Source organism: Schistosoma haematobium, chromosome 2, assembly GCF_000699445.3.
Source record: "Schistosoma haematobium chromosome 2, whole genome shotgun sequence".
NCBI classification, from domain to species: Eukaryota; Metazoa; Platyhelminthes; class Trematoda; order Strigeidida; family Schistosomatidae; genus Schistosoma; species Schistosoma haematobium.
Window position 1 is genome coordinate 32,569,008 of NC_067197.1, and position 21,844 is coordinate 32,590,851.

General features: G+C 36.0%; 1 protein-coding gene across 2 annotated transcripts in view; it reads left to right on the forward strand.

The window, feature by feature from the left end:
* MON2_1 (Endocytosis and vacuole integrity protein) overlaps positions 1 to 21,844 on the forward strand; it is a gene marked incomplete at its 5' end in the record, with an annotated part of 80,760 nt that overhangs the window by 3,456 nt on the left and 55,460 nt on the right. The window contains 10 exons of one of the 2 annotated variants that reach the window (XM_035734253.2): positions 8,800 to 8,915; positions 8,947 to 9,010; positions 9,047 to 9,174; positions 9,206 to 9,337; positions 10,325 to 10,484; positions 10,773 to 10,849; positions 11,545 to 11,670; positions 12,838 to 13,155; positions 14,222 to 14,346; positions 17,202 to 17,323. In XM_035734253.2, the coding sequence (XP_035588993.1) occupies positions 8,800 to 8,915; positions 8,947 to 9,010; positions 9,047 to 9,174; positions 9,206 to 9,337; positions 10,325 to 10,484; positions 10,773 to 10,849; positions 11,545 to 11,670; positions 12,838 to 13,155; positions 14,222 to 14,346; positions 17,202 to 17,323 (1,368 nt within the window). Of the gene's footprint in view, positions 1 to 8,755; positions 8,916 to 8,946; positions 9,011 to 9,046; positions 9,175 to 9,205; positions 9,338 to 10,324; positions 10,485 to 10,772; positions 10,850 to 11,544; positions 11,671 to 12,837; positions 13,156 to 14,221; positions 14,347 to 17,201; positions 17,324 to 21,844 lie in introns of those variants that run through there. The other variant, XM_051214979.1, reaches the window with a different exon arrangement.

Sequence of the window (21,844 nt, forward strand, 5' to 3'; positions counted from 1 at the left end):
TTAATTGGATTGTGACTTCATTATTTGTTGTGTGTGTTTGTTTGTGCTGTCCTAAACCGTCATTGCTTGTTGCTTGTGGATCCATAGATTTTGTTTTTCTATGTTTCCAGGAGATGGAGCTCTGTGGTTCTACTGCGTCTGCACTTTGCTTTATGACTTCCGTAACTGGTGTGTGAATCACGTTCCCAGCCATTGATCTTTGTTTCAATTCTATTACTTCATAAATCGTTGACTATATTTCTATTCCACTGATTTTCAATGTTTAATGATAAGCCTGAGACTGTGTTTATAGATCTTTGTGGTTTTATGTTGTTTTATGTGTTGCTTATTCAGCTGCAACTTATTATCAGCTATATCTGTGATCGTACATAGCGATGTCAAACATAAACTATTTAAGCATTAGTTCAATTGGTATTGTTTTACTTGAGACTTCATATTGATGTTTAGGACTGAAATTGATCCATCTTTGCTTATATGTGGTGTTTGAATGAAATGATGATTCCTTTGTACTTGTTGAATGCTTGATTTCGAATTCTAAATGCAGTACATTCGTTTGTGGTTATCTAGTACTTCTTGGTCCGATTACGTTATTTCTGGGATTCTTAGTTCATACTATAATTCAAATACTTATAGTTATCACATTATAATGCTTGCAAATTAAGGCAATATCGAGGCAATACTCACAGTATGCACATATGTCAATAAGAGATTGCTCAGGTTCAGTCCTAAACATCAATGGGAAGATTCAAGTAAAACAATATCAAGTGAATTAAACTTCACCCCATTGCACAAGCAAGTGGCTATCAGGACTCAGTAGTTAAGTGGATAACGCGATAGCGTTTGAAGCGAAAGCTACTGGGTTCGAGTCCCAGAGTGAACATCAACCCTGAGCTGCAGGTACATCCAGCTGACGAGTCCCGAATAGGACGAGACTTGCGTCAAACTGGATTCCACTGCTAGCCACCATCCAGCATTGTTCATATTTAAATATTATTTTGCTGATCTTTCTTGTGTTCCATATTGCTATTTTCAAGTCGAAAATGAATTAGTCCTGTCAACTTTCGATGTTTTCTCATGCTTCTTCTATAATTTCTGGTACCAATATATACTTGCGTGACTCATTCTGAATTTTAAACGAACCTGATTCAGTCATACAGCATGCGAAAATTGAGTCAAGTTAACCTTCTTAATAATTTCATTGTTCTATAAGAAGTTATGACCTTCAGTGCACATACATGTCTTATTTTTATTTCCTTATATGTCTGTGTTAACGTATTTTGTATGTGCTTGTGCATCCATCATATATTATTTTATCCAATCCTTGTCTCCTTGCCACACTACGCATTGTATATTTGGAGTTAAATTAGCGCTTATTATGAGTAGTACAGAGATTTCGTATGTTTGCTTCCCTTCTTTATTTATTATATTATTTGTCTAGGATAACGAGTTTATAAAATGTGCAAACACAAAACTCGTTCTCGTAATTGACCTGTTTTATTCCATTATTCACGGACACGAATTGTGTCGATGATTACGTATGAGGGTAGGGGGCATGTATATGTCGTCAAAATCATCACACGATCGAATTGGAGTCAGATCGTTTGCACTAAAAATTACTGTCAGTAAGTAGATTTACTTCTACTTGAAATATTTAAGAAACTATATACATAATTAAAACCGAATTGATTTATTACTAGTGTACATTATCGACATGCTAAATGTTTATCAGACAAATCAGCTGATGCAAATAATGTTTGAAATCAATGTAGAGTCTTGTGTTCTGAGAATGTCACTATTTTTGTATTATATCCAAATTCCTCAGTCACTTTAGCATTTACTTAAATATACATTAACATACGAGTTTATGTTGATTATGGTGTTACTGAACAATACTTTTATAGATTTACATGGCCAACAGTTTTTTTGAAGACCTTATACAATCTCATATTTTTCAAACAAGATACGTACCCGTATCCGTGAGATAGAAGTAATCAGGCAACTGGAATCCAACATTCAACCACCAGGAGTCAAGACGATAGTCGTCAAATTAAGAGGTCAGGCAGAACAAAATTAATTCAGCTAGTAAAGCGCCAAACAAAGCCAAAGAAATCATACAAAATGTAAGAGAGTAAACAAAACGATGGGAATAACCTTTCTTGAGACATAACCAAGTCATTTTACATGTGACTGCAAAGATTTAGGAAAGTAACGCCATTCATGTGGAGACGTAGAATTACTGTAACAAGGAGTGCAAACATAAAGGGATTTTTGTACATATGCATACAAAAATATAAGCGACATGTCAGTACTAAGATGAATGGGTATGCGAGTTACAAATTATTAATGGGACATCTTTATAAGCACTAAGACCGAAGGTAGAGATGTCAGCAGATACAAGTACTGAGATAAATACACAGTTGCATTCAAAGTATTGAATTAATACTAGCATATAATCCTGTTAGTGAATTAGGTAAAACATGACTGAAAAAATGTTTGGAAGAAAACAAGTCGGTATAAATTATAACGTATATGGATTTACTACTTTAACGTCCAAACTGCTGTATTTTGTATTTCTGTGAAGAGGAGAAGCACTCTCAAGCAATCTGAGGGCGGAATTCTACCGTCAAACTATATGTCGATTCAAGCATCAACAACCCAAATACGAAGGAGTAGTATGGGTTTATCCTTCTTTACACGCGGTGTGTCAATCATGTAAGAGGACACTTAGTAATTCGGAGAACTCCATTTGTGATGCTTACCCAAAACGTAATTCCCAGATAGATTTCATTTACATAACAGTTGTCATCATATTGTCGTCTAATATGTATATTATCTTGTACGTGCTGCTCTTCCTGTTTGCATGCTGATAAACAGTTTGTCATCGTACTAATTGTGACATTCATGTTTTACTTGAGATCGTTCTTTGTTTTACTGCCCTTTGATTGGTCATGTATAGATTGCTTAGTTTCGCTCCATCTAACTGAAACTGGGGTGAGTTCATTGTTTGTTAGGAATTTTTGATGTTGTTGTTGGCCGGTGATTGGTCAAACGACTTTTGTATTTCATATACCGTTATTACTTATTACTTGTAGAGCACCAACTTAGGTGACCTGTTTGGATGATCAGGCTTTGCTCCTGTTGGTCGCGAATGGTGTGACCTCCTAACTTATGTCGGAGTCATACCATAAATAATACCTAACCTGCATCATCGTATCATAATACTAGCTTTCTCAACTGCTTGGAGACTGTCCAAAATAGATTACATTACCGCTAAAAAGGTGCACTAATAGGAACAGATTATTGTAATATAAATGAGGATGCGTGTGATTGCCCATAATGTTGACATGACTAGTTCACGTTAACCAACCTTGATCTTGACGGTTTTCGATAGGCTGTAAAACGTCAATTGACCTATCGTACAAGGTAGCAGAGGTTCAGACTGATGGACGATTTGACTAGAGCTTGGTAATGTTTAGTTGACTCAATAAGTTTAACTACTCAGAATTTAGGCAAAATGGACTGATCAATATTCTTTTTAGGTCAAAGCGTAGTTTTATCGTGGTAGGACCACTTCTTTTTGCTTGACAACTAATCAGTTCAGGGTACTAAAGACCACGATAAAACAAATATGGCAACTGTTAGAACGAAAGCCTACGTAAAACAAAACTAACGCAGCCATTGAAGTAGCTGTGAATTCAAAACCATAATAATAGATATCTATAGGTAATAATTTTATTTCGAACCAAAGAACACTTCACAGAACTGAATAAAATGAATGTATAATTGAAGGGAAGCAAAAGACTATTGCCATAGGAAATACGCACAGAAGCTATTTTTCTACACACACCCGTAAAAATGTTACACGTAATTCATATTTTCGAAACATTTCTTCTAGTATTTGAAAAATGTACACATTTCTCCTGCTCGTTACCAACTGTTGTAAACTGTCTCTAGTTTTGTATGATTGTTGACTGTGCACAACAGTTTTAACACTCATTCCCAATTGGTGTACTAAATATTTCCCAAACACTAGGAGGTGTAAGCATGAGTCTTTATTTTATCCAATGTAAAAATCAGCCTTATCGAACACACACCCTTGTTAATTAACTGTTATCGGATCGTTTGCAATCCTGTACAGTATATATTACCGCCAACAACTAGGCTTATTGTGACATGTTTATTCAATTATTTTTGTAACACCAAATAAAACCGCACTTTCCCCTATTTGACACACTTTATATATGTGGATCACCACCGTAGATGATTTATATCGACTTATTGGAGGCATATTCGAGTTATATGGGGATGGTGTGACGAACCAACCAACTTCGAAGTCACACCTCGCGGTCAGCATCTAACGTGAATTGTAGAATTATGGTCCACTATGATGTCAGTACTGCTCTAATAATAGACCTAATCCTTAAGTTGCAGATTTGTTACGATGTAACTGCCTGATCTATAAGATCTTACGTGGAAGTCACATCAATGTCTACACTGACTCATCGTATCGTAACAGTTACCAATATATGATGAAGAACACATTCAGGCTGGAGATAGAACAATATATTTAATATGAGTAACAGCAAGTTGTACAGAGCGACTATGCCTACGGGGCCGAGCCATGCCATCCGATCAACTGGAATAAATTCAACTCATTCTTTCCGCCTTCTCCATCGTTGGGTTTTTCTCCACGTTAGATCTTGAATATCTATTTTCCCAGTTGTCTCGTATTCATATTTGAGGATTGTGTGGTTAGGGCCCAATGCCACTGCAGGATTATTCCTTTGACGTATCAAAGTACTATGGCTGCTTGGAAGACCGTATAACACAAAGGACGTTATTATGGAAACACGTTAGTAGGGATGAGCACAAAGAAATAGCGAGCCCACCACCGTACGAGCCAGTTTATGACATACGACCAGCTGATGAGCGTTGGTTGTCCTTGATCTTGACAAGGATCGATGATTTGTTTGATATTCAGTGACCCAAATGCCGGATGATTTGACTAGGTCTCAGTGACATTTCACTTGCCCTACATATATAACCACACTTCTATTCAATATCTATCGTTTCACTGAAGCAATTGTAAAGAAAGAGACATGATTGTTCGGTTATGTGCACACACATTACACACATCACATTATTGTTAACATTCAGAAATGTTAGATCGGAGCTGACTCACGGGACCTATTCAGGAATACTATTGATGCGCAAGGTATTCGCCTACTGTAGAGCAAACTAGTGGCCATTCTGGATTACCCAGAAACGACCGCAGTCAAACGGTTACGCACGTTTGAGCTCACGGTAAGTTTTTATCGACGGTTCTCATCAATTTACCCGTCTATCATAAGACCCTTGACAGATCAACCACGCAGGGATGCAAAATTCACCGATTTGTACGACATTCTCCACAGTTAGGGAAATTAGAGCTAAAGCAACGACGCGTGTACACAAGGACATCAAAGAACTCATTAATGTCTCAGAGGACTATTCGGACTCAGCAATCAAAGGAGTCTTATGAAAATGGGTAAACAACACCTGTCAATTTTCAGCATTATTCTCGACACGGTCGACACTGAATCGAGGTATAGCATTTTCAGAAAGGGATCACAAGCCATGTACTGTGCTGTTGCCGCTTTCACCTTTATATAGAAGGTCAGGAATTCGCTCTATTTATGAATTGTAGAATGCTTACTTTTTCTCTAATCCCGAATACAGACAAGTATTCTCGTCGTGAGTCTCGACAAGTTGACTATATTTCACAGATCATTTCAGATATAAAACATATTTCAACGATAAACAATGTAGTAGCAGACGCCTTGTCTCGTATGACCTGTTAGAACAGTTTCCAGGGTATCGACCTTCTCAAGCTCTTCCCTATTCAAAAAGAAGACATTGATGTTCAGTCCGAGTTATCTTCGACAACCTTGGAACTGTGTATTTAAACATATGGGAAAAAGTAAAGAAACTTTGAAATGTGACACATCTAAAGGTATAGACCGTCCAGTCTTACCGGGACATGATCGACGCAATGTCTTCAATACGCTGCACAACCTTGCGCATACAGGTGTTCGAGCAACCATCATGCTCATCACATAACTAGTTTCCTGACCTGGTATGAACAAAGACGTAATGAAGTGTGCACGCATCTGTGTGAGCTTCCAGAAATTCAAGGTGATTAGACACGACAAATATCCCTCAGGCTCATCTAGAACTCCAGACACTCGTTTTGACCATGTTCATCTGGATTTGGTAGGACTCTCACCAGATTCAAATGGATATTCTTACGCCTTAACTTGTGTAGACGACTTCACGCGATAGCCAGAAACAGCAGCATCAAGGACATTACTACTGATAGAGTGGCCTGCGCTTTCGACAAGCGGTGAGTAGCAAATTTCGACTGCTCTTCACCTATCACTACAGACCGTAGACTCTGGTTCGAATCTGGACTTTTCCTTTGTCTTGCTACACTACTAGGAATCACACAAATCCGAACAACCACCTTCCATTCACAAGCGAACGGTTTGTTAGGACGCTTTCACCGACAGTTGAAAGCTTCACTCTCAGCAGTAAATGCTTCACAGTGTTTTGACGCTATTCTGCTCGTTTTATTTGGCATTCACAATGCAGTGAAATCTGACATTGGATTCACTGCAGGTCAACTGGATTAGGGAACGGCATTTCGACTTCTAGGAGTATTCGTAGATCCTTCATCCTCAATGAATGAGGATCCGAAATCCTACTCAAGCATGGATGAAAACGCCGGGCGTTTGGTTAAACCTGTTTCCACTCGATAGCAGCCAACGAGTGTTGTCGTTCGACTCGACTTACAACATAGTACACACAATTTTGTATGTCGCGACTCATTACGACGACCATTCGGAAAGGGTATACGAAAGACCTTTCAAAGCTCCACATCACTAACCTAAACACTATATAGTCGATAGAATAGAACAAGTGATAACGTCAGCATCTACCGTTTTAATGTTGTTTATTTAGAGGGAAACCGTAATATTGTTGATATTCCTACGATATTCTCGAACGACACGAGCCTCATAACTACTATACATCACTCGATAATAAATAATCACGAAGAAACTACTCTGATATCTGACAACCGGCCCAAAAGACCGAGCTCTGGAAAATAGATAAGGTTTCCTGAACACTTGAACAATTGTTGTGCGTAGAACACTGTACAGCATTTTGTTATATTTCAATTTTTTGTATTACTTTGTGAAAAGACCCAAAACGAACATCATTTTTTCTAATATACTCACATATGTGTGTATATTTGTTTCCTAAGAAAACGCGAAAACTATAATTATGCAAAAATGTTTTTACATTACAGTATGGTAATAGTGCGCATGTATGTAGTGGCATTGGTACCAACCACACAATCCACAAATTTGAACATGTGGTAAATGGGAAAATGGCTATTCAACGGTTAACATGAAAAGATCATAAAAATTAGGTAATTACACGATGACAAATACACAATCTAGGTTCAGTATTATGGCGATAAAAATGACGAACTAGACCACAATTCTATATATATACCAGTCTACTTTTCTTATTCTCGTCCGTTTTGTGTCGTTACTCACGTGCGAGTGTTTTTCGACACGCACTTAAAATTTCTTTGGCTTAATTTTGTAGGATGAAGCGACAAAAAACGACGAATAGAAATTTTCATTGGATATTTGTCATTGTTGTGTTGTAGCACATGGCCCCGCATATTAGGGACGGACAACCAGAAATCGCAGAACATAGCAAGCTATTAGATAAGTGATTACCAACGACAGGCTCGTTGAGCTTAAAATTGTGACCGTCCACGTCTTGTGGTCATCACAGCCCTAGTTGATGGGGAGTGAGCTGTAGCGGCTAATAAATTCCCGAAAGAATTAGTACTGTAAATGTTCGACATTGATGGTCACCGTACTAATTTTACTGGATGTGCCTAGCCGAAGGCGCTCGGTCACTCATCTTCACCAGATGGCTAGTGAATACGCCTTGGCACTCTTTCCGTCTAACTGCCAACCTACCTAGATCAAAAGCTTCTCGGTATGTCGTTAGCGTTCCATATGTATTTTCGAACTCCATCATTTTTGACTTCTGATTTGGCTTAGTTGGCATACTACGATTACAAAGATGTTACGCGTAGAAACATTACCAAACTCCGACTACGTGAGGCTTATTTCTCTGCTTTGATGACTGTACAACACAAACGACATTATTACAGAAATACATTAGTAAGAGCACTGTTAATTCTTAACTGCGGTGGCGTCATTACATATACCTGAATGATCTGGCAGGCAGTAGATACGAAAAATTCCTAAAACATAAAATGGAAAATATACAGACGTCATAGTGAGCGAAAACAAGATGTTTCTAATGGAGCACTTGCTTTCCGAACCTTATTCAATATGACAAAGGGATTTATACATAGTAGTTTAAACCACGTTTTGGAGTCATTAAAAAAAATCGAACAAACGAAATGACATCTCGAAAGCTATAAATAAGGATGATAATCGTTCACAGATGAAGACCAAGGTAATCATCCTTGCAGGGTCTCATCAATAAGGACCAAATTAGAGGTTTTATACATAATAATCCATTACATATCAATTATTTCAGCGTTTACACAGTCTTGAATATATGTGATCTAGGTCTCAGGAAAACAATATATTAATTTCCAGTTCAGTTTCCTTTTGTGACGATCATTTCTTATAACAATGCAGAGAGATTTGTAAGGTTGGCCCCGCTGCATTCAAAGCTTGAACTTGTTGTTAAATTCTGTGTGAGATCTACCTATGTCGGACAGAGACACTGCATCACTGCTCAAATTCACGGAGAATGTGCTTCAAGATTATCGCAGTCTTATTTCAGAAACAAAGCGGAGATTTGTTCCTATTAAAGAAGTAGTCACATTCAAAATTTTGACATTTCTAGGCAACTGAATCACAAATTCCTAAATTAAGAGCTATCATAAACAGTGACACTGAACTCCGTGGAGGTTAGTTATTATTTTATTTGTTTAATCATTGAATAGCCTTACAGGGATCGTGCAGTTCTCTAATTTCTCCATTTTTAAATGGTTGCCTTTCGAAAAACCAGAAGATAATAGTATTGTGTCTAACGGCACTTCAGCGTTTCATCAATCAGAGGTGTTTATCAGAGGTAAATTATTTGTTGTCTTTGACTTGTTCAGGATGCCTCTGAAGCTATCGTTAGTACACTTTGGCAGCTTGCGGAGTCGAATATAGAGGAATTACGCCTACTTCAGACGACCATATTGCTTCTCACAAGCTCATCCTTGATACGTGGACCTCAACTTGCGAAAGTAAATCGTACACCCTGAACATTTTTTTAATATTTTCGAAACATGCTGATATGGACGCCATTAGCTAGGTTTTGATAACCCAATTACATGTGTTTGTGGTTGTGTAAATTGTAAATGGAGTCCAAGTTAGTATGTATACCTCTTTTTAACATTCCCGTATTTGTGTCCTCATGGTTTTCTGACTTACTTTACAACTAAATGAAAATCTTTATGCAGTGAATATATTAATGGCTCGAGGACTGCTTTTATTACTCTTGCCATTAATAACCATAGCTAAGCAGGTGATATAATTACTGTTCATGATAATTAGAATATGATTATTTTTTATCTCCATCTGATAAGCACAGAGGAATGTCATTAAATGAATCGTCTATAGTATCATGTCAATATCAGGTTTTATCAGCTCTGAGCTTTCCCACGCACCATTACCATCTTATTTGTCTAAACAACAAAAATATATCTTAATTAAAAAGTGGCATAGGTTTGCGACATTAGTGGCTACATATTTATAGATCTGTTGATCATACAAATGAGATATGAGTGTAGAAATCACTGGCTTTAGATTGTAAGTGATCAGCGGTCAGATAGGACCATTTAGTTCTTGTATTGTAAAGTATAATTTTCTTATGGTGTTACTATGTATTCTCATCTGGTTACCGTTCTCGCTATTCCATCCTTAAGGTATCCTGAAATAATTTGGGTCTACAGAAATCACTTTGATCGAGTAAGTTAGGATAGCACCAAGTAAGACGTTCTACTTGTACACACTTGCTACAAAATTAGTTTGTTAACTGGCACTAAATATTACTCTGTAATCTTGCCAATTTCAATTCACTAAGCTATAAGGAAGATCTGATGTGCTCAGTCAAATTTGAATAAGTAAGCGCAGTTTGAATTCCTGAACATGCTTTGAAAATAAGTCCCTAAACCATTAATGTGTTATTTCTATGCTTGGATTCTAAAACTGTCTCCTTATTTTTCTCTTAGGCCTTCACCATTTGTTTGAAGCTTCATCTTTCGAAGTCACCTTCCACTGTAAACACAGCAGCAGCAGCTGTTCGCCAATGTGCAAGTGCTATTTTTGACCGTGTGTTCAAGGAAGAGTTGATCATACAACCTACGGATTCCAGTAAACAAAAAGCTACACGTAAGTTCAATCTTCTCCAATTAGCCAGAAAATTGTGATTTTCGGGACTATAGTTATTAGTATTACAAAAACCGTAACTCAAAAAAATTATCATCGGATTTTCTGCATTCCATCAGATACTTCCTCTAATTTGTTCTCGAAATTACATTAGCGTTTCCCAGCGAAAATGAATTGTTTCTTTAGTTCGTTTCTTATATAGGTATCACTTTGACTTCCACTTCCTTGATAGTGTTTAATATCGGGCTCTAGTAATTTTTTATATTACGTTTTACACTTTCGAAATTTTAGCCGGAGTCGACGATATTCTTCCTGTTAACCCTCTGGACTTGAAGTCCTCTGAAAGGGATGCCTATATGCTTTTTCAGGTAAGCAGTTCCAATCTCGATCGTTTGTAGTTAACGCCTAACACTTCCAAAGATTTTGTTTGATGCATATATCACAGTTGTTAGTTTATTTAAGCTGTATGTCGTTTGTTGTTTTACTGTACACGTTTGATATACTTCTGTGGATGGTATTGACTATAGTTTACTTCCTGTCCTTTACATGTACAAATTTTCTATAGATAATCTTGAGTTTAATTCATAATTCGGTGGACTTGTTTTTAGAAAATCTTTAGTACTTGTGGCAGTAACTAAACATAGGGAAAACCCGAATTTTTGAATCCCGGTGGCACCGAACCTATCTGTGAGTTTTACGGTCAATTGTTATTAAACTCTATGCTAATAATAATGAAAGATGAGCTTTGTATTTCGGACACAAATTTTACAATGTAGATTATTGAAATATGGCATTCTTTCCAAATCTGGTGATTACACCATATCTCTAAGTTGTTGAATTTTGACTGACACTGAAAATTTAGATAGACTGATTTAGTTGGGATCTAATGGTTGTTTCATATAAACAAACGTTCCTTGCTAGTGTAAAAAAAATGTTTTCAAGTAAATTGTTTTTTACCTTGTTATATATACTGGCAATTGATATGAGTTCAATGAGTGTTCACTTGTTTCTGTACATATTAAATCATCAGTAGTTTGTTACCGTTCTGTTAACTTTTCTGTAGGATATTTGCCTACTAATAAGTGACGATACATGTATTTGGTTGTGTGGCACAATACAGATAAATAAAGTCCTGGGTCTGGAGCTAGTTGAATCGCTTATCTTTTCTTATCCTAGTTTATTTTGTCAGGTGAGTTTTAATTTGGCTGTGTTAGTAACTATGCTTTTTGTTGGCTTCCATCACAATTGCGAGGTACATTTAAAAAGCCAACTCTAATCACATCTTTGTCTGATTTCGGCATGCGAATAAGACTAATAATATTTTCAACTCTTATGAACAACGCATACATGTATAGAAAAGTCATGTTCCCGCAGGTCATCCCGATATGTATAGTAATAGTATTTTTGAAAATAAAGTCAAGCATAAGTATTATTTTTATAGATATAAGATTCGTTCATATTATGAGTTTGAAGGAAAATGTAGGGCATATCTGTTGTAAATTCTCTTCGTACGACCCAGTTACTCTTATTGATTAGCAATCTCGGACGCTACCTCACTCGACAAGTCCCCAAATCAGAACACGGTTGAACAAGAGCGTAGTTATATTCCAAATAAACACGGTTGGATAAAAGTAAGAATCGCAATCAGGAAGACGTTAGTATTCTAGAGTCTTCTCCAAGTATCCGCTACCGCTAATTGGTTAAGGAGTAGCCAGTCAGCGTGCCTCAACACATTCCTGCGTGGGAAATGCTTTAATCCAATCCATATCCTGCTAACAATATTGATTTATGATGAAGTGATGAGATTGAGATTATTGATGACTGGTTCTCTTCACGAAAACTAAATTCTCAATTGAGACTAGGCTACTGTAAGAGTGTTTCTTCAGCAACTCATTATGAATTATTAACATACTATAGTCGGATGCGTAATGGCTTTTTTGAATATCCTTCCCAAGTGCATCAGGTTTCATATCACTATTACACAAATTTTGTCTGATTGACTGGCTTCAACTGTACCACATCTCAACTTCTTTGTTCTTAAAGTAGTTCAACTGATGTATCATGTGCTGTGCAGCGTTTTTGAGTATAAAGATGAGGACCAAGAGTAACAAAAGCTTGTTCTAATTTGGTTCATAGTGTAGGAATTTCATTAAAAGGCGAGTATTTTACTAGTAAATGTTAAAATAAGTGTAATATATACTGGTCGTAAACTATGAAGATGCGCTGGAGTTAGGAAGAAATAATTGCTTATTACGTTGTAGTTTTTAGCATTTGTTTGGTCGTTATCGGTTGTCTACTACATACTTGTATATGGTATTTAACCAATGAAGCCTGTTCTTTTTACATTCCAACACAGCATCCTGCTTTTGCATATTTACTGAAAACGAATTTATGCCCACTGGTGATAAAATTATTTTCTCCAAGTTTAAAATTGCACTTAACTCCATTGGCTACGTCTGGTGGTGGGGGGATAACAGATGTCGCCTCAGCTGCGTTCGCTGCTGCAACGGCTGCATTAACTAGTGTCAGTGGAGTGACATCATCGTTGTCATCACTATCATCACCGTCTGGTGTTTCGAATGACGTGATGAATAGTGAAAAACCGAATTTCGCATTGTTTGTTCGTTTGAAACGTTTGGTCATTGTCATCGTCAATCATTACTTCCATCTTTTGGTAAGTTGGGTTAGATTCAACTCTGACGAAGTGAATATGTATGATTCAATAGCTTCAGTTATAAACATGGCTTTAAGCATGAGTAAGATTGCACTTCTAGTCAAAGCTTTCGGCTAAAATACTTTTGAATATCGTGCTAACTATCATCCACATTTAATTCCTGTTTGATATTGAGTAAAGTCTTCTACTGCTGTCCCTGATGGTGAGTGGTTTTAGTGTTTCTGAGACATTCGTAAAGAATCAAATTACTGTTATTTTCCTTGCTTCACTCAGCCTTTTTAGTGACTATAAATAAACAATACATTTGTAATATCCCAGTGAGTAGAAAAATTAAATGTTCTGACGTTTCGTAACTTAGTGTAAGCCACTTCGGAGAATAAATAAATAACCAAATCAAAATTAATCCAAGTTTAAATAGTACAAACGAAACAACAAGTATATTATGTTATAATATCTTGGATTACGTTTATATTTTGATCTGTCCGTCCTCTTGAGGATGATTTAATCCACATAATATGTTTATCATATTCACTACTTCGATTTTTATTTTTCACAGTTTTGTGTTGATTTTTTCCACCATTGATAACGTGTTCACAGATGCTGTAGAATGACATTTCCACAACATATGTCCAAAGGCATTATAAATAAATAATTGCATTTTTGCAATAGTCATTAGCCTAGTTTAGTCTCATTTAATTTCTTGAATAAATGCTGTGTTGAAGATTGAACTTTTGTTTTGTTTGGTTACCAGATAAATAGGTTGCAAATTGTACATGTTTATTATCCTAAATATTTGAAGTTAGGAGTATTCATCTGTATAATCAAGTGGTATCACGTACTTTCTAATCTCTTTCCAAACTAATTATACTTCAACCATCATTGAGAAGTCGTTTTATGCAACGAAAAAAATTTTTTATAGCCCTTTTAGAAAAAATACCATAATGCTTTCTTTTTGCTGATACTTTAAGTAGTATTCCAATTATTTCTGTTTGGATAGTCAAATTTTTAACATTAAAGAAAACTACTTTTTGTTCTGTTCATATATATTTTTAAAAAAAATATTCAGAATACAGAATGTGAAATCTATCTCTCGTTGCTTATACGATTTTTGGATGTGAATAAGTTATTGTGGCAACGTGCATTGGCATTAGAAGTTCTATTTAAAATTGTGGAACAACCTGAATTAGTTAAGTAAGATTCAAACTACTTAATTATACTTTGATATACCAATTTTTTAAAATGTATAATTTTAAACTGAATATTCATTTTATTTCATGGATCTTTAAAGTTAGTATATTTGATGAGGTAAACATTAAGTCGAAAATGAAAAATATGTTTTTGATTTATCAATCAGGAAATCGGTTTTTTTAGAAGATTAACATTTTAGAATATAACTACCATAATCAAAGTGATTATGAACGAGGGAGGATTTATGTAAGGAGTATACTGTTCATTGGTAAATCAAAAAGTTACTGAAATTACTTCTTGTAACTGGCCATAAATGAATAGGATTATGTATCTATTTATTTAAACACATGAACATTTGTACAAAGAAGCACCACACAAATAACTGAATCGTGTGTAATTCAAAATACTCCCCAAGCGCCCAGATCAAAGCAGATAGTTTTAATAGGGGGCCACATTTTGACGCTTTAACTTGGAAGTCTAATCCTTAAGGCAATGGAGCAATGTTGGAAGATTGCACCACAAGTAAGCCGGCAGCCAATAATAGATTCATACGCCATTTGTCCCCTCAGAATTCTTGATCCCATGTTCATCATCGGTTTGGAGACAGGGTTTTCCAACTCCCTCAAGTGGATGCTCCGTATTCACTAGGTCAGTTTAAGTGCCACAAGAAGGCACTGAGTAGGACTTCCGTGAAGTGACTTTATACACGTTACCACATGAGGGCATTTCGGTGTGGGTGGAGGACGGACTCTCCTCACTCTCGGCTGTATCAGGATTTGGCTACAAACATGTAAATGGGATTACTTCAAGTATTATCATTTCATAGTAAGTTATTTGTAGTAAGATGTTTATTTTTATTGCGTAAATTATCGTTGTTTTGTTATGCATCTTTCACTCTGTAATAATCTTTAATCAAAAGTTTCTTCACTTTAACACACAGTAAATCTTTGAAATATTTACTGTAGATAATGCTTTTCATATCGTAAGAATGAACTCTATTCGTCTCATCAACTGAATCATTTTTAACTCAAAAAATGATGGACTTTTACATTGTGATTTTATTCAGTAGTTGGGGTCCTCGATTATCAACCTATACATGTGACTTGACAGTTCATTCAGTTTTTTCCAGTTTGTCTGTAACTCGTCGAAAAATTTGTTTAGGAGTACAAAACTCATTACTATTTCGGATTCCTTTCCTCAGATCTCTTTTTACCACATTTTCTTGAGAATATGTTGAGGGTATGGAAGCTATGGATTCGATTGAGAAGAAAACCCCTAAAGTATGTAAATCGGCCATGACGCTTTTACGTCGGTCTGTAGAGTGTCTTTAGCTTTAAACTAAACTAGTGTTTAGAATTAAACCACAGGCTAACTATTTCTTATTCACTTTAACGGTTCTAAAATCAAATCTCGAAACCATTAATTTGTTGATGGATCTGTAATTGTACATTCTTCGATTTACATGTAATTAACCATGCCTGATTTGTACTGTATTTTTGTGATGTTAATAAACATTTCACATAAGACTTAGATGGTTCTGAAATCTTGAGTACTGTAATAACTGAACACCTTTGTATAGAGATTAGTAATCACCTACTATCACAATCGCTCATATTCAGCATTTAAGCATAGTTATTGCCTCTGAATAAATATTGAGTAAAGCGATTTACTAAAAATAGTTATTACTATACAACTTATCGATCATTTCATTACATTTTGAATAGTTGAAACCTTTAGTATTGTGATTAACTAACCGTTGGCATCATTTTGTGACATACTATTTTCATATTTTGTTTTGACAATTTGCTTTACAGTTACAAATCTGATTAAAATTTATACTAAGTAGAGAACATTCAATAAAGACAAGTGTTTATCTTCAATCTCATGCTTTTACGGCCAGTCTTTTTAAATAAATATGGACTTTGATGAAATGTTTCGTGAAATATTTTGTCATTTGTACTGATAAATGTACCAAGGTCAAGTATTATTAACTTGGGATCTCGTAGGTACTGGAATTATTATTATGAATAAGTTTATAAAGATAACATTGATCAAGATGCTTTACATTTCGTTTTAATGTTAAAGGATTTAAGGGTATCAAAAGTAAGTTCCTAGCTTAGGCTTCGTTCATTGGCATTCGTCGACATGATGTATCTTCAAACACGCGGTAACTGATGTTCCTTGTGTTGTAGTTACTACCCTATCGCTAAGTTATTTGTATTAAAACTTATCTACTGTAGAGTTGGTCACTGAGTCGTAAACAACGTTTAACCTGGTTTTTATTGCTGATCGAATTATTATCGACCAAGTTAAAATGTAGTCGTTTGTCTAAAAAACTCGACAGTGCATAATACTACTACATTGGGTAGAATGTATTTGAATCCTTCAGGGAACATTCGTTTTCCAAGGATTACTGATACATCTTGTTGAAGAGCGCTATTTAACATGAAACCTAGGTCATTGGCTCTCTGTCGCTTACCTTTGATCACCGAATACCAGGACATAGTACATGCTGTTTTGAATCGTGTAACCTAGTAGTTATATAGAAACTTGATTGAAAGTATTCAATGAACAGGGAGGATTAAAAAAGATGGTATATATAATAATTTATGTAACCAACCAATATTATAGAACTTCTTTCCTTACATGAATTCTTTTCAGTACCTGAATTCTCAATTTACAGAAGTGTACCTCGAGCATTCTTTCGTTCACTTTAAAGGATAGAGACTAACTCTTGTAATTAGATTACAACATGTGATGTCATTTCCAATTTCTAATAGACTCGTTTACGTTACAATTTGAGCAAAATATGGCATCATTTATTATTTCGCTTCTCAATTTTGCTATTTTTTTTTAAGGCATATTTGTATTTCATACGATATGAGACAGCATGCAACAAAAATATTTCATGAGCTTTTAAATGCTTTCGGACAGTACATACAAACATCTTTAGCCAATCCATGTCCAGGTGATGAACTATGTAAGTATTTTCCTTTTAAATGTATTTCTTTTTATATCAAAAGTTTATGGCTTTGTTTGTTGCTCAGTATTCATATTTAGTTTGAATTACATGGTTTTATGTCATGGTATAATTAGAAATTCCTGTCGGTAATGTGCATGTTTCAGGCTTTATCATGAATAAAGTATGAAATCTTGAGTGTCTATTCATCGATCGTAAAATGAATGTTACTATCATAAGATTCGTTTCATGCTTGAAAGAACTCACTCCTATCTGACATTGTTGACCGGAGTTGTTTCAATGATCATTTGGATTTAAGTTTCAGTTTATTTATATGAATAAGTAGGGAAGATCTTTTGTTATCAATATTCACTGTCAACGATCTTATGGTTCTATTCTAAGTCAGTTAGGTATGGTCGTTTCATAGGGAAATGGAGATATCCTAAGAGTTGAAGTTGTGTGGTTGGAATGTAAAAAAATTGGGATATAAAATAAACAGTATAAAATAACAGTATTTTGAAGATTTCAGATTAGGGGATGTATTTATTCGACCGGGAATTTTTAAAAACTGCGTGAAAAACAGATTCATTTATTTCGGTTATCTTGCTAATTGTATTGATTAAATCTAATGTTCCATATCTAAATCAAACCATCAAATTTAAACCCTCGCATATAAGTTCCGTGTCTTAGTCTATCCGTCCACCAGTTTCTTTAAGGAATTTGCATCAGTCTCTCTTGTAAACAACAGTGAACAGACAGAAATATTCACCGAGCTAAGTTGTCACACTTCATACCGTTATAGGTGTGATGTCACTTAAAAGCGCTTATTTCGAGGCTTTGGCGACTGTTTTCCATTTTAACTGACTATCAGCTGTAACTTTTCAGGGGAATTTTGACCATGCTAGTAAGTGTTTAGAATGTTTGTTTTATTTGTAATAGCGTCTCAATCAGACATTTTAAGTAGTATCTTTTGGTTTTTGTATATGAACGAAGTAATTAGTTGGTTGCGGATTTCTTGTTTCTATATCTCCCGCAAAGTTTTTTCTTTTTCTTTTTTACTTACTTATTAAATGTAAGTAGTCAGAAATGTCGTTTTGAAACACATTGAAGTACAGTATATCATAGTAGAAATAAAGATCGTCAATCAGTGTCATTGTTAGCTGTTGCATACCAGTGATACTCATTCTATAATACTTGGTCTTTTTCTAGCTTCTTAGAATCGATTGTTTTTTCATCTGTTCAGAAAATGTCTAAGGATAAAAATATTAGTGGAAGTGTCATTTTTTAACTATGTTATAAATTGTGTTCCCTCATAATCATGGAAACTTTCCCTCGCCTCAGTGGATATAAAATTCGATTGTATTTTTCTACTAACATAATAAATAAGTCCATGAAAAGAATTTTATGTGAAACTATTCAAATCAATATCTAAAACATGAATTGTCTTGTATATTTCCAGAAACAATAACACATCGAATTAGAGCAACATTATTAATTTCAATTTTTTTCCGTAAATATTGGGTTGATACCTGTTAGAGAGTACTGAAAAGCTTGTCTTGATTCCGATTACATTGATTTTTATAAGATGAAATATTGGGAGATAAGTCAGTGAATAAGGGGAAAGATATATGTCAGCAACATGAGTTATTGATCGATGCTTGATTCCCCGTAAGAATTTACATTATAAGGCATAAAGCAAGATTCATAAGACATTCCTATCGATTACATGGAGTAAACATCCCGTCTAAACTACATATATGTCGAGCAACGGAACCTACTTATTTAAACAGTCCTCTCAAATATTTCTGTACTGCCAACAAGGGAATCTTCTATACAGTACCATATTGTTGCCTTTTTTCCCCGTACTCACTTTGCTCGGTTATCAGCTTTAATACATTACGTACTTACTTACTTACGCCTGTTACCCCTCGTGGAGGGGTATAGACTGCTCACTAACATTCTCTATCCAACTCTGTCCTGGGAAATCCTTTCCAGTTGCTATTCATCCTGTTGATGTCTGCTTCCATTTCTCGACGCCGTGTATTCTTTAGCCTTCTTCTTTTATGTTTCCTTTCAGGATTCCAGATTAGCACTTGCCTCGTGATGCAGTTTGATAATTTCCGAAATATAGATCCTATCCACCTCCAGCTTCTTTTCCTAATTCCCTATTCAGTTGGAAGCTGATTTGTTTCCTTCCACAGTAGGCTGTTACAAATGGTATCCAGTCAACGCACATTCACTATCTTGCGTAGACAACTGTTTAGAAATACTTGTACATTCTTGATGATGGTTGTAGTAGTTCTCTATGTTTCAGCTCTGCACAGTAGAACTGTCTTGACGTTCGTACTGAAAATTCTCACTTTGATATTGGTTGACACTTATTTTGAGTTCCGTAAGTTGTTTTGCCCAAATGGAAATAGACATGAGAAAAATGAACAAGAATTGGATGGAACTAGAAAAGAAGGCCCAGGACAGATTGGGTTGGAGAATGCTGGTCTGCGGCCTATGCTCCATTAAGAGTAACAGGCGTAAGTAAGTAAGTAATGTTGTTTTGCCGATCCTCGCCATTACGTCTGCATCAGATTCTTATTGCCATGGAAGTTGATGTATAGTGATGAGTTCCATTCAGTTGATTGTTCAACGGTGATCCATAGTGTGGCGATTTGGTCTGTGTACAACAGGTCCTTACGGAGTCCGGTCTGTTGATCTCTAAGTTAGGTGTCTACGGAATCTTTCATTGGTATATTTTGGTATCTTGGTGATGTGCCATTCTTTTGAGTTTGTCTGCACTTGTTCCCCATCCCAAATCGTACAAGATAGAATGTGGAGCATGCTTCCATGTCTGACTTTAGCGTTTCAGGTGGTATGTTGTCAGATGCTGCTACTTTCCCACTCTTAGTTTGTCTGATGGCCATCCTGATTCCTTCGATCGAAGTATTCTGTCCAACTGAACATCTGTCCTTGAATCTCAATGACTCTCTTGCTTTCTTTGTGCTTGACTGACCTTCCTGGTTTACTATATTTCCATGCCAATTTCTTCGTCTTGTCATATAATTTCATATTTCCTTCTGTTGCAGCTTTTTACGCTGTCATTGCTAGCTCTTCCACATATTTCTACTTTTCAGCTCTAATGCTCTTGTTCACTTGTTTGTTTGCTTCTGTGTATTCGGCTTGTGCCTTGACTTTCTCTGTTCTTGTTCGACTATTGGTAATTACTATCTTCTTACATTGTTGAATCTTGTTCAGGGTTTCGATAGAGATCCATTCCTTATAATGATGCTTCTTGCTGCCCAGCACCTTCTGACATGTTGAAGTTAGTGCTTCTTTGATCCCTTTACAACTATCCTCCATAGTAGTTTTTTCTTCGAGTGGATCTTACGAGGCTTGGAATCTGTTGTTGAGAGTTACCTTGAATTCGTTGAGTTTGTTAGTATTTCGAAGGAATGCTGTTTGGAACCTTTGTAATGCTGCTTGTCCAGTATTTCTTCAGCTTCAGCTTCATCTTGGTCTCAATCAGGTGGTGATCTGAAGCTGTGTCAGTTCCTCTCCTGGTTCTCACGTCTTCTACTGATGCAAATATGATCGGTCGTCCATCAGGATGATCAGGTCATTTCCTGGTAACTTCTGTATGATAGATTTCAGTCTTCCGTAAAACTGGTTTTTGTCGTCGTCGTTGCTATCACTGGTTGGTGCATGACATTGGATAACATTCATCGTGATTCCCTTCTTGTTTGTTTTGAATCATGCTTTGCTAGCTTTGGATCCATGAGATCCCCACTCAATGAGTGCATTTCGTATTTCTTTGGACAGCATCGGAACAACTCCCTGAGTGTGTGGAGCATTTTCCTCTTCGTGACAAAAGTACAGCAGCACCTCTCTCGTATCTAACCTTTTCCGTCCAGCTTGGATCCAATTGGTTTCGCTGATTCCGAGCACTGCCAAGTTGTATCTCCTAATTTCCGTAGCTATTCAATTGGCTCTTCCGGTCTCCCACATTGTTCGAACATTGTATGTGCTTACATTAATTATTGCTCTGTTTGTTTGAGAGGTGTCGGCCTCGTGACTTCCGAAAGAACTCGGCTTTCATCATGAGGCGTCGTAATTGTTCCTTCAACTCGGGAGGTTGAGTTCCAGTGGTTTAATTTATTTGTTCTGGTTAGTGTCTTTTTAGCAAGGTTGTTTTCTACGGGGCGGGTTAGCCGACTCCATGCTCAACCCTTCTTCTTTATCCGGTCTTCGAACCAGCAGTAATTCTAGAAGAGCTGCAGGCAGAGTTTTTCATACATTTCATTTTTTATTTAATGGTAACTAACAAATTTGTTGCTATAGCTACTGGGATATTGTTCACAGCCTTTTCATTTTTTTACCCTTTAAAATCAACTATAAACACAAGCAAATGAATTAATGAATTTCGCTATTATTCAGTTTAGTACTTATCATCCTCAGATTGTTTTTCCAGTTTCAAACAAATAAAGTTATGAGTTAGATTTAATTGGTAGTATTTAAAAGTCAACTATTATTCATCTACAAGTTGTTATTACA